General features: G+C 38.3%; 1 protein-coding gene across 1 annotated transcript; it reads left to right on the forward strand.

Moving 5' to 3' along the window:
• Positions 1-8,896, forward strand: LOC100439381 (olfactory receptor 1G1). Its single transcript, XM_024252685.3, has 2 exons — positions 1-9; positions 7,667-8,896. The coding sequence occupies exons 1-2, from the start codon at positions 1-3 to the stop codon at positions 8,624-8,626; spliced, it is 969 nt and encodes a 322-aa protein (XP_024108453.3). The 3' UTR covers positions 8,627-8,896.
• The last annotated feature ends 8,628 nt before the right edge of the window (positions 8,897-17,524 follow it).

Consider the following 17,524-nt stretch of genomic DNA (forward strand, 5'->3'; position numbering starts at 1 on the left):
ATGGGGAAGGTAAATGGGAGTGACTGCTAATGGGTGCAGGGTTACTTTTTATGGTAATGAAAATATTCTAATGCTAAATAGTTGTGATGGTTGCACAATCCTGTGACTATATTAAAAACAACTGAATGGAACACTTTTTAAAGTATTATACTGTTATAAAGTAAATTTTATTGTATGTGAATTATATGTTAATAAAGTTATTTCTTAAATTCATAAAAAATTTCCTAGGTTTTCTTCTAGGACTACAGATGCGTGCCAAACATGCCCAGCTAATTTTTGTATTTTTAGTAGAGATGGGGTTTCACCATGTTGGCCAGGATGGTCTTGATCTCTTGACCTTGTGTTCTGCCTGCCTCGGCCTCCCAAAGTGCTAGGATTACAGGCGTGAGCCACCACACCTGGCCGAAATTTGTTTAAGGTTAAGAGTGAAATGAAAATATTATTAGAAAAATGGAAGAGAAAACCAACACCAGGCTTTTCTAAATGAAGTCCTTCAGGAAAGGGAGAATAGTCCAAGAAGAAAGAATTGAGAATAGTTAAAGCCTGCAAATAACTGTATTTTTTTTACAAAGAAGATAGAAGTATTGACTAAGCTTAAAATGCAAGTTAAATATGAGTAATAAATCTTCCATGTAAACAAAAATTAAAATACCTATTTTACAAAAACTGCCGAACCTACCAAAAGAAAACAAATTTAAAAAGAGAAAATTTGATCAATCCAAAAAAAGGAAAGTAGAAAATAAATGAAACATGGAAAATGAAAAAATAAAAGAGTTCACATATTAAAATATCAATATATCAACAATCAAGTAAAATACAAAAGAACCAAAATCCCTGGTTAAAGATGGACATTTAACTTTCTTGGCTGTGGCAATTATTTTACTATATAGATGTCTATCAAAACATCACATTGTAAACCTTAAATAAATGCAATTTTGTTTTAAAAATATGGCCTGGATTCTTAAAATTTTAGAACTATGCAATTAGTTATATTTTGACTAACTCTATAGACTAATTATCAAAGGCGATGACATCTTAAAGCACACTTTGATATAGCTATAATAGCTTTCCTTTGGTTAATATTTGCATGGTGTATCATTTTACTATCAAATTTTCTGTGCTTTTATGAAGTTCTCAAATTTTGAGATGTGTATTTTTATATAGCTTTTATGTATCTTTCATATATCTATGTATAAATGTTTTCATATTTCTCTTATGATTGATTATTTGGCCCAAGACTTTTTTATATGTCCACTTTAATTTTCAAATATATGGAAATTTGATTATCTTTTATAATTGATTTCTAACTGAATCACACTGTGACCACAGAATGTGATCTGTATGATCTTAATGGAATCTTTGAATCTTTCTTATAAGCTAATATATCATCCATTTTTATAATTGTTTAATCTGGGAGTGAATATTCCCATGATTTTGGAGGAAGTGCTCTTGATATATTTCATTAGATCAAATATGTTAATTATATTATTAAACCTGCCATGTTGTCTTGTTGCCTAATTAAACCCCAATATAGTTGGAAATTAAAATCAAATCCATTAAAAAACACTTAGGTTTTCCAAATGGATATTCAACTGACCCAGCAATTCCAAGTAAAATCCTGCCAGTATCTCTGTGTACCTGTGTGCACATGTGCACGTATGCAGGCATGTGTGTGTGTTTGTGTATGTGTGTGTGTGTGTTTTTGTATGTGTATGTGTGTGTCAGAGAGAGAGAACTGACAAAACTACTTTAAAAATATTCATGAAAATACAGAGTCAGGCAGGGCGTGGTGGCTCACGCCTGTAATCCCAGCACTTTGGGAGCCCGAGGCGGGTGGATCACCTGTGGTCAGGAGTTCGAGACCAGCCTGGCCAACATGACAAAACCCCATCTCTACTAAAAGAATAAAATAAAATAAATTAGCCTACGTGGTGGCAGGAGCCTGTAATCCCAGCTACTCGGGAGGCTGAGGCAGGAGAATCGCTTGAACCCAGGAGGTGGAGGTTGCAGTGAGCTGAGATTGCACCATTGCACTCCAGCCTGGGCAACAGGAGCAAAACTCCATCTAAAAAAAAGAAAATACAGAGTCAAGGTAACCTCTTAAGAAGAACAAATTAGGAGGAATTACACTACTAGATGCTAAGGTTTATCATAAGTTTATTGTAATTACAGCAGTGTAGTATTGTCATATAAGGATAGATAAGCCAATAAAACAGAACAGACCCACATATGTACAATTGCCTCATATGTAACAAAACTGATACTGCAGTGCAGTGAGGAAAGAATGGCTCTTTCAATAATGATGCTGGTGTATCTATCAATATAGGAGGAAGATGAATTGTAACTCATACCACAAACAAAAATCACATCCAGAAGTACTGCAGATATAAAAGGTAAAAAAGCAAATGCTTTTTGGAAGGAACATAGGAAAATATATATTTATATGGCTAGGTAAAAACAAAACACAAAGTACTAACCGTAAAGGACTAAATAGACAAACTGTACTAAATTAAATTTAAGAACTATTATTCATCAAAATATATCATTTAGATAGTGAAAAGGCAATTCACAGAGTGGGAGATTCTATCTACCTACCTATCTTCAACAAAGAAATCAAATCTAGGATATACAAGCAACCTTCACATCAAAGAAAAAAGAAAATGCAAAAGAAAAATAAGCAAAAGATTTGAATAGCTACTTCACACAAGAAGATATCCAAATAACCAATAGACATATTAAAAGATGTTCATATTCAGTTGATAGCAAAGAAATACAAATTAAAACCGCCATGAGATACTATAACTTACCCCACAGTGTGACTAAAATTTAGAAGACTAACAACCTGTCTTGATAAGTATTTGCAGCAACTAAAACCTTCTTGTGCTACAAATAGGAGAATGTGTTGGTAAAAACCCTCTGGGATGCCACTGGGTGGTATCTGCTATTGTATTTCCCAAGACTATACACATGTTCTTATGTATATGAATTATAATACATTAAAAATGGCATATTTGTATGATGGAATTCTAAACAGAATGACACTAAATAAATATATACTAAATGTTGGTGAATCTCACAAACAAAATGTTGAGCAAAGTAAATCAGACAAAACCGACAAGTTGATTTACATTAAATTTGACATTTTCTGTTCCACAAAAGACACCCTAATTGCATGTTAGAGGGAGAAAATTACACAGAACGGTGAGAATATTGGCCAAGACACTTGGGCTAAGGCAGGGGTGTCCAATCTTTTGGCTTCCCCAGGCCACATTGGAAGAAGAAAAATTGTCTTGGGCCACACATAAAATACACTAAGACTAATGATAGCTGATGAGCTAAAAAAAAAAAAAAAAAAAAAAAAAAATCACTTAAAAATCTCATAATGTTTTAAGACAGTTTACAAATTTGTGTTGGGTCGCATTCAAAGCTGTCCTGGGCCACAGGTTGGACAAGCTTGGACTAAGGCAATGTCAAAATCAGATGTGGAAATAGGTGCCTTATCTCTACCTGGACAATTTACCCAAGTTTTTCCATCTGATTCACCAATTGAGGTTAATAAGGTGGCAGTAGCAAGCCCAGAGCAGTGGCCCTAGGTGACGAACAAGAGAAACAATCTCTGAGAATCCACAAGTGAAACAGAAATCGCATTGGAAAACACCAGTGCGCCCTCCTTTCTTTAGGGATTTAGAAACAGATAGTCTCTGTTCCCACTAATAAGAACTCTGGGAACTCCAAATCTGGTAAATAGTCCCACATGAGCCCCCTTAGGGCCTTCCACTGCCACCTATTGTAACTCCAGAAACCTAATCCACTGTTACCTACAGCCCTGAATTTCTTTTCCATTCTGTAAGAGGGAGAGGCTGAGTCTCAGATGGGGCTGTGAGGTGAATTTGCCATTATCCAAGAGGAGCGTGTTGAGGCAGCAGAACCACAGCTGAATAACCTCTGAGCTTGGTTGATGTCAGCTGGGTAAGTGCTGAATTAGATAGACCAGAGTTTAAGTATAGGGTTTTCTACCTACCAGCTGAGTCACCTTGGACAAGTTACCTTATCTCTTTATTCCTGTTTTCTTATCTGAAAAAATACTTTATCTTATAAAACAGTGAATATCCAATGAGATGATAAGTCAAGCACTTTTGGAAGAGTGCCTGGGCAGGATGTTAACAGTCAATACTTATTAACTCTTCTTGCTGCTGTTGTGATGATTGAGATGTTTTGTAATTTTCCACTTAGGTAATAACTGACAGGAGCAAGATTTACATCTAAGTCTGTCTTACCGTAGAATCTACAATCCTGGGCACAGGGTCATTCCACCTCTTTTTATAGGGAAATAAAAGACTCAAGAGTATGAAATTAAACTGGAAAATCAAGAAGCAGCTATTCTGTGTCTTTCTGGAATGTCAGACCTCTTGGCTGCTCCAAGTTTTTTCCAATGTTCTCTCTGCAGATACGTCTCAAAAGTTTATGCAAGGCTGTGGTGGCCAGAACGCTGCTTCTTTTCTCAAGTCTGCATGAATTTATATCGTCACAGCTCAAACGAACTGGCTAAATTAAATCAGTAATTGCAAGTTTTGAAAAGAAACCCACTGACTCACTTTGATTCAGCTTATTCCATGGTTCATTCATCTGTGGCCAGACAGCCTCAGTCATACTGCATGTAATTCATCATCTTCTCACTACTTTCCAGCCACCCTGGTCTTCCCATTCTGATCAGGTGCTGTATTACCTTGGGATCTTCACGTGGCCTGGAAAGTTTGTAGCCTTACTCTTCTTGCTTTTACTCTTGATATAGCTAATACTACTTCAGATCCCAAATTATGTTTAACTTTCTCTACGGTGTTTTCCTTGAACTCTATCTAAATTAGGCCATCCAATTATACTTTCTTTTTTAAAAAATTTTTTAGTTCCCTACGTTTTTGGGGAACAGGTAGTGTTTGGTTATATGAGTAAGTTCTTTAGTGGTGATTTGTGAGATTTTGGTGCACCCATCACCGGAGCAGCATATGCTGAACCCAATTTGCAGTCCCCTATCCCTCACCCCTTTCCTACCCTTTCCCTCCGAGTCCCCAAAGTCCATTGTGTCATTCTGATGCCTTAGTATCCTCATAGCTTGGCTCCCCCTTATGAGAACGTATGGTGTTTGCTTTTCCATTCCTGAGTTACTGCACTTAGAAAAATTGTCTCAAATTCGAGCCATGTTGCTGCAAATGCCATTAATTCATTCCTTTTTATGGCTGAGTAGTATTCCATCGTATGTTCCATCCACAGGTTCTTTATCCACTGGTTTGTTGACGGGCATTTGGGTTGGTTACACATTTTTGCAACTGCAAATTGTGCTGCTATAAACACGTGTGTGCAAGTATCTTTTCATATAATGACCTCTTTTTCTATGGGTAGATACTCAGTAGTGGGATTGCTGGATCAATGGTATATCTACTTTTAGTTCTTTAAGGGATCTCCACACTGTTTTCCATAGTGGTTGTACTAGTTTACATTCACAGCAGGAATGTAGAAGTGTTCCCTTTTCACCACATCCATGCCAACATCTACTTTTTTTTTTATTAAGGCCACCTAATTATACTTTCTTAATGGTACCTCCTTTTCAGTGGTAATCAAACTTTCTGACTATGTGTTTACTTGTTTAATTGCTTGCCAGTCTCATCGAGTAGCCTGTAAGCATAGGAAATGTGCTTGTTTTGATTAATCTTAAATATCCAGTGCCCACAAGTATTCTTGGCATTAGGTAGCCAATCAATAAACATTTGAACAGATGATGACAAATTACAACAAAGCTCACTAGACCCACTGTGGAGACATTTTAAAGAATAGATCTATTCCATAAGGTTACATTCCCAAAATAGTTAACAAATATCTGTGGTACCCACCAGAAAAATGAGCCTGTCTCAAGAGGTGGGATTGTATCGTGGCCTAACTTCCAAGAAGAAAGATCTTAATTTGAATGTTGACTTATCCCCTCATTGGCTGTGTGATCTTAGGCTGGTCAGTTAGCCACTCTGAGCTCTTTGTTTCCTGGTCTGAAAATGTAAGGAAAAAATATGTAGCATATAGGTTATATGGATTAAGTGATATAAATTATTGGTGTATAGTAAACACATCATAATGATTTTTATAGCTCTGATCCTGCCAATTGTCCCTGAAGCCTTTGCCTTTTTCCTTGTCTTCCCTTCTAGGAATAAGTCAGAGTCATCCACGTCTCTCACACCCTTCCTCTCAGTCTTTATGTGTCCAGGACATTCCAGGTAATCTGCCATTTGAGAAGTATCCCAGAGATCATTTCTCAGATACTTTTAGCTATGTAATTTTTAAAGGCCCCCTACTGATGGAGGAAATCACCTGAATCCTTTCCTATAACTTTAGAGAATTTTAATATTTGTATCCCCGAGGGTACGGCTGGAGGAGTGGAAAGTGTATTCTGGGGCCCAGATCTAACCCATATGGTTCCTTAAACAAGTTACTAACCTCTCTAAAACATAGCCCACACCACTCCACCTCACTTTGTCTCCACACCTTCCACCCTGGGTCCTGGATGTGTTTCCTCACTGGCTTCCCCGTTTGCAGTCTTCCTCCTACCATCCTTCTCTACAGAGCAGCAGAACATCTTTCCATGTCATAAATCACACCATGGCCATCTGGTGCTTAACCACCCACACATCCCCACAGGGCTCTGAGAATAAAATCCAGACATGAATCTGCTCTCTGTGGCCATATGCAACCTGCTCCCTGCCACTCCTTCAAACTCCTCTCCCACCATGAGCCTTTTCTTACCTTTCTTGAATCACATCTGCCTTGTTCCTTCTCATCCAAATGCATATGTTCATTCCCATGCTTGCACTTACTCTTCCTGTTTCCAAAACACTTTTCTAACCAATGCTTTATTTGACCAGCTCCTTTTTATCCATTCCTCCGTCATGAGTTACTTGCTCACCATTCAATTTAAAGTAATCTGCTAGCCATCACTATATTGTTTCATTTTAGCACTTTTTAAATGTGTTTTTTAATTACAAGACTCCTCTGACTAAAATATTATCTACATGAGGGAAGGAACCTTGATGTGTTCTTTGGCACCTAAAGCAGGTACACATAGTAAGTAATCAATGGACGTGGAGTGGATACATGAGTTAGTTCTACTTGCCTTATCAGAAGCAGATTAATAGACAGGTTAAGATCAAAGACTCTAATGTCAGAATTGCCAAGATTATACTTTGCCTCTGCCTCTTTCTAGGAGACACAGTTCCTTCATCAATCAAATGGGCATAACAATAAGCCTCATAAAGCCCTTTCAGGTTTCAATTAGATGATGCACAGTTATTAATATTTCGATGCTATCTTTTCTTTTGAGATGGAGTCTTTGTTGACCAGGCTGGAGTGCAGTGGCCTCATCACAGCTCACTGCAGTCTTGAACTCCTGGGCTCAAGTGATCATCCTGCCTCAGCCTCCAATGGAATTTGCTATGTTGCCTAGGCTGGTCTCAAACTCCTGGCCTCAAACAATCTTTCTGTCTCAGTCTCCCGAGTGGCTGGGATTACAGGCTCATACCAGGGCACCTGACCCTGCTGCCATCTTTATTTCATGCCTTTGTTTCCTTCGAGACAATATTAGGGCAAGGAAAGTTTTTGAAATGTCATCCTTCATTTTATTCTTTAGTTACACCGTGACTTGAAACCAGGAAACCACACCAGTGTCTCTGAATTCCTCCTCCTGGGCCTCTCTGAGAAGCAGGAACAGCAACCTTTCCTCTTTGGCATCTTTCTAGGCATGTATCTGGTCACCATGGTGGGGAATAGTCTCATCATCCTGGCCATTGGCTCTGATCCACGCCTCCACACCCCCAGGTACTTCTTCCTAGCCAACTTCTCCCTCACTGACCTGTGTTTATCATCTACCACCGTCCCCAGGATGCTGGTGAACATCCAGGCTCACAGGCATACCATCCCCTATGCTGGATGCCTGTCTCAGATCTATTTCTTCCTGTGGTTTATTGGTCTAGATGTTTTTCTCTTGGCGGTGATGGCATATGACCAGCTTGTGGCTATATGCTATCCCCTTCACTATACCTTGGTCATGAGTCCCAGATGCTGCATCCTGCTTCTGGTCATGTCCCTAGTCCTTGCTCTTGCCTACTCTCTGACTCACACCATTCTCCTAGCTCAGTTATCTTTCTGTGATGACAATGTCCTTCCCCACTTCTTTTGTGAACTTCTCCCCTTGTTGAAGCTCTCTTGTTCCAATGCTTATGCCAACCACTGTGTACTGATGTACTGGGGAGGGGCATTAACCATCTTGATCCCCCTGCTAATCACCGTTTCGTATGTTTGCATCGTGGCTGCCATTGTGAGAGTCCTGTCAGCAAGTGAAAAGTGGAAGGCCTTCTCCACCTGTGGCTCCCACCTCTCAGCAGTTTGTTTGTTCTGTGTGTCTGCTATTGGAGTATACTTCATTCCCTCCAACTCTAGTGCTGATTCAGCCAGCAAGGACAAGATTGCAGCAGTGATGTATGCTGTTGTGACTCCCATGCTGAACCCATTCATCTATAGCTTGAGAAATAAAGACATGAAGAGTGCCTTGCGGAGATTCCCAAGCAGGAGGGCACTGCAGTCTCCATGAGGCCAGAGACGTCATTTTGGGAATTCAGGGGAAATCAACTTGTAGAGTTATCTTGGTGTCCAAATTCAAATCCTAGATTTTCCACTTGCTAGCTTTCCAACCTAGGGCGAATTAAGTAACTTCACTGAGCTGCAACTTCGTCACTCATAAAAGGGTTACTTAAAAAAGATCTATTGTGCAAAGGTTTTGATATATATATGTAAATGTGCTTGTTCCAGGTCTTATGCTTAGATCTTTATTATGTACAGCAATATTCAACATGTTCCTTTGAGGTAAATATTTTCATCTTTTTCATTATACTGAAAAAGAAAACCAAGGCTCAGAGAGGTTAAATTAGTTGCCTAAAGTTACACATCTGGTAAGTGGCAGAGCCAGAGATGGAACCCAGATACCTATTCCAATGTGCATACTCTTAATGATTACAGTGTGCCTAAGTGTACAGGAAATCTACATATTTTTATAAATTATTGGTTTTCTTTCTTTTCTTGTTTCCCTCACATTGTTCACATATATCACTCTAATCAACGATTTCTCTCAATATTAACAAATGATTTGAAGATGAGACAAAGCAAATAAGAAGCTAGAGGACAGAAGTGTAAAACCCCTCAAATATTCTGATACTGCCTCAAGGGAGTATGTCCTCTGCTTCAGCATAAATTTCTAGTTAGATATTCTGAAATGACTTACGAGTCAAGCTACATGATCAGAGATAAGACTACTTGAACCACGTTATTCTGGGCTCCCACTGAGTTTCTTGTACTGAACTATTCTTCAACTACATATTAACAGCCTATGTTTAGATGTCTTTTAAACTGTAACTATCCATTGTATTATTTCATCTTCCCTAGAGATGCTGCTAAGGATATATTCTAACAACCTCCAGAGGATTTTTCAATAACCCATAAGAGAAAGGTGGAAACTTGCACCACAGTCTGTCAATTTTTTCCTATATGATTGTCACTCTACTGAGAGGTCACTGATGAACTCATATTTTTAAAATAATTTTTAAAATAAAAATAAGTCTTACACTGAAGTCAGCAATACTTTGGCTTATGTATTGGATCTGTCACTCACATGTGTGACTTTCAGCAAGTTATCAACACCCCTGAGTCTCAGTTTCCAAATACAAACAAGTGAATGGTAATGGTAACTATCATCAAAGGCTGTTGTGAGAATTAAAAAATATAACACATACAAATTGTTTAAGTGCAGCATCTAATAGATATACCATAATCTGCATGTTCTGCTTCAAACACAAATCATACTCAACCTTTCCTTCCCTCCCCCTCCTCTCCTCCTCTTCTCTCCTCAGCAACCCTAACCCTCCTGCTCAGCTTGACATTTGCTATTTTAAATGCATAAGGTGACATGTCCACTCTAATATTTGTCCTAGTGAGTGAACATCTGGTACCAAGAAACTCACCTTCAGCCTTAAAACCATATTGGGGATATTGCCTTAATATTAATACCATGCCTTATGCCATGACCGTTAACCACTCTTGAATGGTGCATGCAATTGCAATTCTTTGCTACTAATGATGCCTTTTAGTGATGCCAATCAGGGTTACAGTGCCAGCAGAACATCCCTGAATTTTCCTGTTGCCCAAAGTCTAGCCAAATGCTGATTCCTCTACCCCTTCTTGCTTTCTAGTGTTTGAAGAACAATTGAATCATAAGCATACACTTAATTAAAGGTCAAGAACCATTTTAAGTGGCAGTTCCCAGTCTGCATACATTGTAAAATTAACTACATCAAGGAATTGGTTGAAGACCCTGAGACCAGAAATTTAGGTCCCATGTCACCTCACCTGCAGAATGACTGCCTCTCATTTTGCTTTCTTGACATAAGTTTGTGACTCTTTCTGTATCGTATTCCCCCTGCCTTAAAAAGCTTCCCAAATTCTCTGTTTTTCAGTGATTTATCCTTACTTAAAGACCCATGATGAATGTAACTACTTCTATGCAGACTTCCTAGATTCACCTATCCAGAGGGACTTATAACTCACTCTTATAGGTACCCACAGGCCTTTGTAATCTTCTATATAAAATATTGACTCATTGTACTATAAATATCTGTTTTATGTACAGTTTTTGGCCATATTTCTAGCTGCTTGAGGATAGGAACCATTTCCTCAAATATTGTAATTAAAAGAGTATAGTACTAGTGAATGAATAAACAAATATACAAGGGAACAGAATGGAAACTCCAGAAATAAAAATTCAGTGTATACTATGTATACCTGTGTAACAAACCTGCACCTTCTACACATGTATCCCAGAACTTAAAGTAAAACAAAAATTAAAAAAATGAAAACAAACAAAAAAATTCAGTGTAGACTAAAGATAGAACCTCAAGTCACTGGTACAAAGACATGTTGTTTAATACATGATGTTGAGAAAATGGTTAGCCATTTGGGGATTAAAAAGCCATTTCACAATGTATATGTACAATCGTGTACTGCTTAGTGATGTTTTGGTCAACGACACACCGCATGTACGTTAGTGGTCCCATGAGATTATAATGGAGCTGAAAAATTCCTACCACCTCGCAACATCGCAGCTACCGTAATGTCGTGGTGCAACATGGTACTCACATATTTGTGATGATGCTGGTGTAAATAAAGCTAATGTGTTGCCAGTCAGGTAAAAGTATAGCACATATAATGATGTATAGTACATAACACTTAATAATGATAATAAATGACTATGTTACTGGCTTATGTATTTACTAAACTATACTTTTCATTGTTAGTTTAGAGTGCACTGCCTCTACTTATAAAAATAAAAATTAACCGTAAAACAGCCTCAGGCAAGTCCTTAGGAGGTATTCCAGAAGAAAGCATCATTATCATCAGAGATGACAGTTCCAGGTGTGCTATTGCCTTTGAAGTTCCAGCGGTACCAGATATGAAAGTGGGAGACAGTGATATTGATGACCCTGACCCAGTGTAGGCCTAGGCTAATGCACGTGTTTGTGTCTTCATTTTTTTAATGTTTAAAAAGTAAAAAATAAAAAAGCTTATACAATAAATAAATATTTTTTGAACAGCTATACAATGGGTTTATATTTTAAGCTAAGCATTACTACAAAAAAAGTCAAAAAGTTTTAAAAAAATTAAAGTCCACAAAGTTAAAAAGTTACAGCAAACTAAGGCTAATTTACTGTGGAAGAAAGTAATGTTAAAAATAAATTTAGTGTAGGCCGGGCATGGTGGCTCACGCCTGTAATCCCAGCACTTTGGGAGGCCGAGGCAGCGGATCACGAGGTCAGGAGATCGAGACCATCCTGCCTAACACGGTGAAACCCCGTCTCTACTAAAAATACAAAAAATTAGCTGGGCATGGTGGTGGGCGCCTGTAGTCCCAGCTACTCAGGAGGCTGAGGCAGGAGAATGGCGTGAACTTGGGAGGCAGAGCTTACAGTGAGCGGAGATCCAGCCACTGCACCACTGCACTCCAGTCTGGGCAACAGAGCGAGACACTGTCTCAAAAAAAAAAAAGTAAAAAAAAGTAAACTTAGCGTAGCCTAAGTGTACAGTATTTATAAAGACTACGGTAGTGTATGATAATGTAAAGTAGGTCTGGTGGTAATGAATTCCCTTAGTATTTGTTTGTCTGAAAAGGATCTTATTTTTCCTTCATTTATGAAGCTTAGTTTGACTGGATATGAAATTCTTGTTTAGAGTTTATTTTCTCTAAGAATGCTGAATATATTGCCAGGCACAGTGGCTCATGCCTGTAATCCCAGCACTTTGGGAGGCTGAGGTGGGCAGATCACCTGAGGTGAGGAGTTCGAGACCAGCCTGGCCAACATGGTGAAACCGCTTCTCTACTAAAAATACAAAAATTAACCAGATGTGGTGGTGAGTGCCTGTAATCCCAGCTACTCAGAAGGCTGAGACAGAATTGCTTGAACCCGGGAGGCGGAGGTTGCAGTGAGCCGAGATTGCTCCATTGCACTCCAGCCTGGGTGACAAGAGTGAAACTCCATCTTAAAAAAGAAAAAAGAAAGAATGCTGAATATAGGGCCCCCAATCTCTTCTGGCTTGTAGGGTTTCTGCTGAAAAGTCCACTGTTAGCCTGATGGAGTTCTCTTTGTAGGTGACCTGCCCCTTCACTCTAGCTGCCTATTATGAACACCTGTCTGCACACAAACTAGAAAACGTATAAGAAATGGATAAATTCATGGAAACATACAACCTCCCAAGACTAAACCAGGAAGAAATTCAAACTCTGAGCTGACTACTAATGAGTTCTTAAATAGAATCAGTAATAAAAAGCCTACCAACCAGTAAAAGTTCCAGAGCCTATCAGCTCAGCATCAGACAGATTCACAGCTGAATTCTATCAGACATATAAAGAAGAGCTGGTACCATTCCTACTGAAATTATTCCAAAAAAATGGAAGAGGAGAGACTCTTCCCAAACTTATTCTATGAGACCAGCACGATGCTGATACCAAAACCAGGTAGAAACACAAAAAAGAAAACTTCAGGCCAATATCCTTCATGAAGACAGATGCAAAACAATGTCCTTCATTAAGATAGATGCAAAAATCCTCAACAAAATACCAGCAAATCAAACTCAGCAGCACATCAACAGCTCATTCATCATAATCAAGTAGGTTTTATTTTTTCAATGGAAGATTGGTTCAACATATGCAAATCAATAAATGTGATTCATCACGTAAAGAGAACTAAAACCAAAAACCATATGACATCTCAATAGATGCAGAAAAGGTGTTCAATAAAATTTATCATTCCTTCATGTTAAAAATTCTCAAGAAGCTAAATATTGAAAGAATGTACCTCAAAATAATAAGAGCCATCTATGACAAACTCACAGCCAGCATCATACTAAATGAGCAAAAGTTGGAAGCATTCACCTTGAGAACCATAACAAGACAAGGATGCCCACTCTTACCACTCCTATTCAGCTTACTACTAGAAGTCCTAGTAAGAGCAATCAGGCAAAAGAAATAAATAAAAGGCATCTAAGTAGGAAGATAGAAAGTCAAACTATCTGTTTGCAGATAATAAGATTTGATACCTAGGAAACCCAGTAGTCTCGGCCCAAAAGCTCCTAAATCTGATAAGGAACTTCAGTGAAGTTTCCGGATATAAATTCCACTCTATAAATTTTGTAGAAATGCTACAAAAATTAGTAGCATTTCTGTAACCAATAATGTCCAAGCCGAGTGCCAAATGAAGAAGGCAATCCATTCACAATTGCCACAAAAATTAAAATACCTAGGAATGCAGCTAACCAAGGAGGTGAAAGAGCTTTGCAATGAGAATTACAAAACACTGCTCAAAGAAATCAGAGATGACACAAACAAATGGAAAAAGATTCTATGCTCATGGATAGGAAGAATCAATATTGTTAAAGTGGCCATACTACCCAAAGCAATTTACAGATTCAATGTGATTCCTAGCAAACTACCAATGACATTCTTCAATGAATTAGAAAAAATATTTTCAAGTTCACATGGACCCACAGAAGAGCCCACAGAGCCAAAGCAAACACAAGCAAAAAGAACGAAAGTCGGAGGCAGCATATTGATCAATTTCAAACTATATTATAAGACTACTGTAACCAAAACAGCATGGCACTGGTACAAAAACAGACACATAAACCAATGAAACAGAATAGAGACCCCAGAAATAAAGACACACAACTAAAACCATCTGATCTTTGACCAAGTCGACAATAACAAGCAACGGGGAAATAACTTCCTATGCAATAAATGGTGCTGGAATAACTGGCTAGCCATATGCAGAAAAATGGACCTCTTCCTTAAACCACATACACAAATCAACTCAAGACAGATTCAAGAGTTAAATGTAACTGTGAAAACACTTGGAAAAAAACTAGGAAATAACATTCTAGACATAGGCCCTGGCAAAGATTTTATGATAAAGATGCCAAAAGCAATTGCAACAAAAAGAAAAATTGACAAATGGGACCTAATCAAACTAAAAAGTTTCTGTACAGCAAAGACACTATCAACAGAGTAAATAGACAATCCACAAAATGGGAGAAAATATTTCCAAACCATATATATGACAAAAGTCTAATATCCAGAATCTATAAGGAACTTAAACAAATGAACAAGCAAAGAAACTCCATTAAAAAGCGGGCAAAGGACATGTACAGACACTTCTCAAAAGAAGACATACACGCAGCCAATAAGCATATGAAAAAATGCTCAACATCACTAATCATTAGAGAAATGCAAATCAAAACCACAATGAGATACCATCTCACACCAGTCAGAATGGCTATTACATAAAAGTCAAAAAATAAATGCTGGTAAGAAAAAGGAATGCTCATACACTGTTGGTGGGAATGCAAATTAGTTCAACCACTGTGAAAGACAGTGTGGAGATTCCTCAAAGACCTAAAGATAGAAATACCCTTTGACTCAGCAATCCCATTACTGGGTATATACCCAAAGGAGTATAAATCGTTCTGTTGTAAAGACACACACACGTGTATGTTCATTGCAGCACTATTCACAATAGCAAAGACATGGAATCAACCTAAATGCCCCTCAATTATATACTAGATAAAGAAAATGTGGACATATACACCATGGAATACTATGCAGCTATCAAAAGGAATGGGATCATGTTCTTTTAAGGAACATGGATGGAGCTGGAAGCCATTATCCTTAGCAAACTAATGCAGGAACAGAAAACCAAATACTGCATGTTCTTACTTAGAAGAGGGAGCTAAATGATGAGAACACAGGGGCACATAGAGGGGAACAGTACACAATGGAACCTATCAGACGGTGGAGGTTGGGAGGAGGGAGAGGATCAGGAAAAATAACCAATGAGTACTTAGGCTTAATATCTGGGTGACAAAATAATCAGTACCACAAACGTCCATGACACAAGTTTACCTATGTTAACAAACCTGCCCATGTACCCATGAACTTAAAATAAAATTTAATAAAAAACAGTCAGAGGGAAACTAGTGTGAAAGTAGCAAAAACAAAACTGAGAGCTGGTAGAAGTTGCAGTATAAATATCACCACATCCTGACCTCTGGTGGAGCTACTCTGAGTTTTATATTCAGTATGGTTTCTCAGAGCATCTCTAGAAAGATTGTATACAGTTGCTCACAACATAACCCACACGTTTGCATCCTTCATAGGCTTTCTTCCTTCCCTGTCTCATTTTCTATACTTTCTTAATTTATGTTTCCTGGAATCATCTCTGAAAGAAACTACCTGTATCCAATTCTTTATCTTAATATCTACTTTAAAGAAACTCAAACTAAGGCACTGGATAACCAAATTGGCCCTTAGAGAAACAGATCTTCAGTATAAGGTTCTGAAATTGGACTCCCTGCTGTACAGATGGCAGCAAGGACCATGTTGCTGGGGATGAGTGGGGCAATATTAACATCAGCTGTGTGTACTATCACAATTACTAAGACTCTCCTTAGTAGTAGATTGGAAATAAGTAGAGGTAGAAGAGGAAGCACCTAATTCTGTCACAGCTCTAGCACATAAAACAACAAAGGAAAAGAGTAATTCTAAGGGTTGTAAACTTGATTTGCTTTTGTTTCCCTTCCTAGACACACTGAAGAGACTGACAGACTCAGCTCAGCCAGCTCTCCACCAAAAGCATGCTGTGCAAGCCAAATGGCTCCACATAAGCACTTAAAGAAACAGCCAAAGTGGAATATATACTGAAAAGCAGGCCCAGAATTTGAACATAAGAGTTTTTGGAACATAGCCCTGGAAAGTCTCCTATTCTGAATTCAGGGCTCTGATAGGAAAAGAGTGCAAATGTGAGACCTGTTATTTGGACATTTGGATACAGTATTGTGAATCCCCAGAATCCTCTAAATCCTTCAGGTGGGTGGAAGCACTCTACTTCCCCTTGATAAGAAGAGTAGAGATCCACCACCCTCTGATAGGTTCCACTGTGTACTGTTCCCCTCTATGTGCCCATGTGTTCTCATCATTTAGCTCCCTCTTCTAAGTAAGAACATGCAGTATTTGGTTTTCTGTTCCTGCATTAGTTTGCTAAGGATAATGGCTTCCAGCTCCATCCATGTTCCTTAAAAGAACATGATCCCATTCCTTTTGATAGCTGCATAGTATTCCATGGTGTATATGTCCACATTTTCTTTATCTAGTATATCATTGAGGGGCATTTAGGTTGATTCCGTGTCTTTGCTATTGTGAATAGTGCTGCAATGAACATACACGTGCGCATGTCTTTACAACAGAACGATTTATACTCCTTTGGGTATATACCCAGTAATGGGATTGCTGAGTCAAAGGGTATTTCTATCTTTAGGTCTTTGAGGAATCTCCACACTGTCTTTCACAGTGGTTGAACTAATTTACACTCCCACCAACAGTGTATGAGCATTCCTTTTTCTTACCAGCATTTGTTATTTTTTGACTTTTGTATAATAGCCATTCTGACTGGTGTGAGATGGTATCTCATTGTGGTTTTGATTTGCATTTCTCTAATGATTAGTGATGTTGAGCATTTTTTCATATGCTTATTGGCTGCGTGTATGTCTTCTTTTGAGAAGTGCTTGTACATGTCCTTTGCCCACTTTTTAATGGAGTTTCTTTGCTTGTTCATGAAATGGCTTTGTGGTAGATTTCTAAATTAGTGACAACTTTGTTCTTTTCCTGATTCCACATCCCTGCAATGTGACTTTTATCTCTTTCTATCAAGAAGTGAAATCTGCACCCCTTGACTATGGATTGGCTTTAAGCCTGTCTTTGTCCAATAAGGCAATAGCAAATTTGACACAAACAAGGGTATGAAAAGTGCATGTTTTCTTGCTGCTTTTAGAATACTGCCAACATGTGAACTAGCCTAGTCCAGCCTGTTGTATGATGAAAGACATGTGTCCCTTCCTT

The sequence above is a fragment of the Pongo abelii genome, chromosome 13 (assembly GCF_028885655.2).
Source record: "Pongo abelii isolate AG06213 chromosome 13, NHGRI_mPonAbe1-v2.0_pri, whole genome shotgun sequence".
Taxonomy (NCBI): domain Eukaryota; kingdom Metazoa; phylum Chordata; class Mammalia; order Primates; family Hominidae; genus Pongo; species Pongo abelii.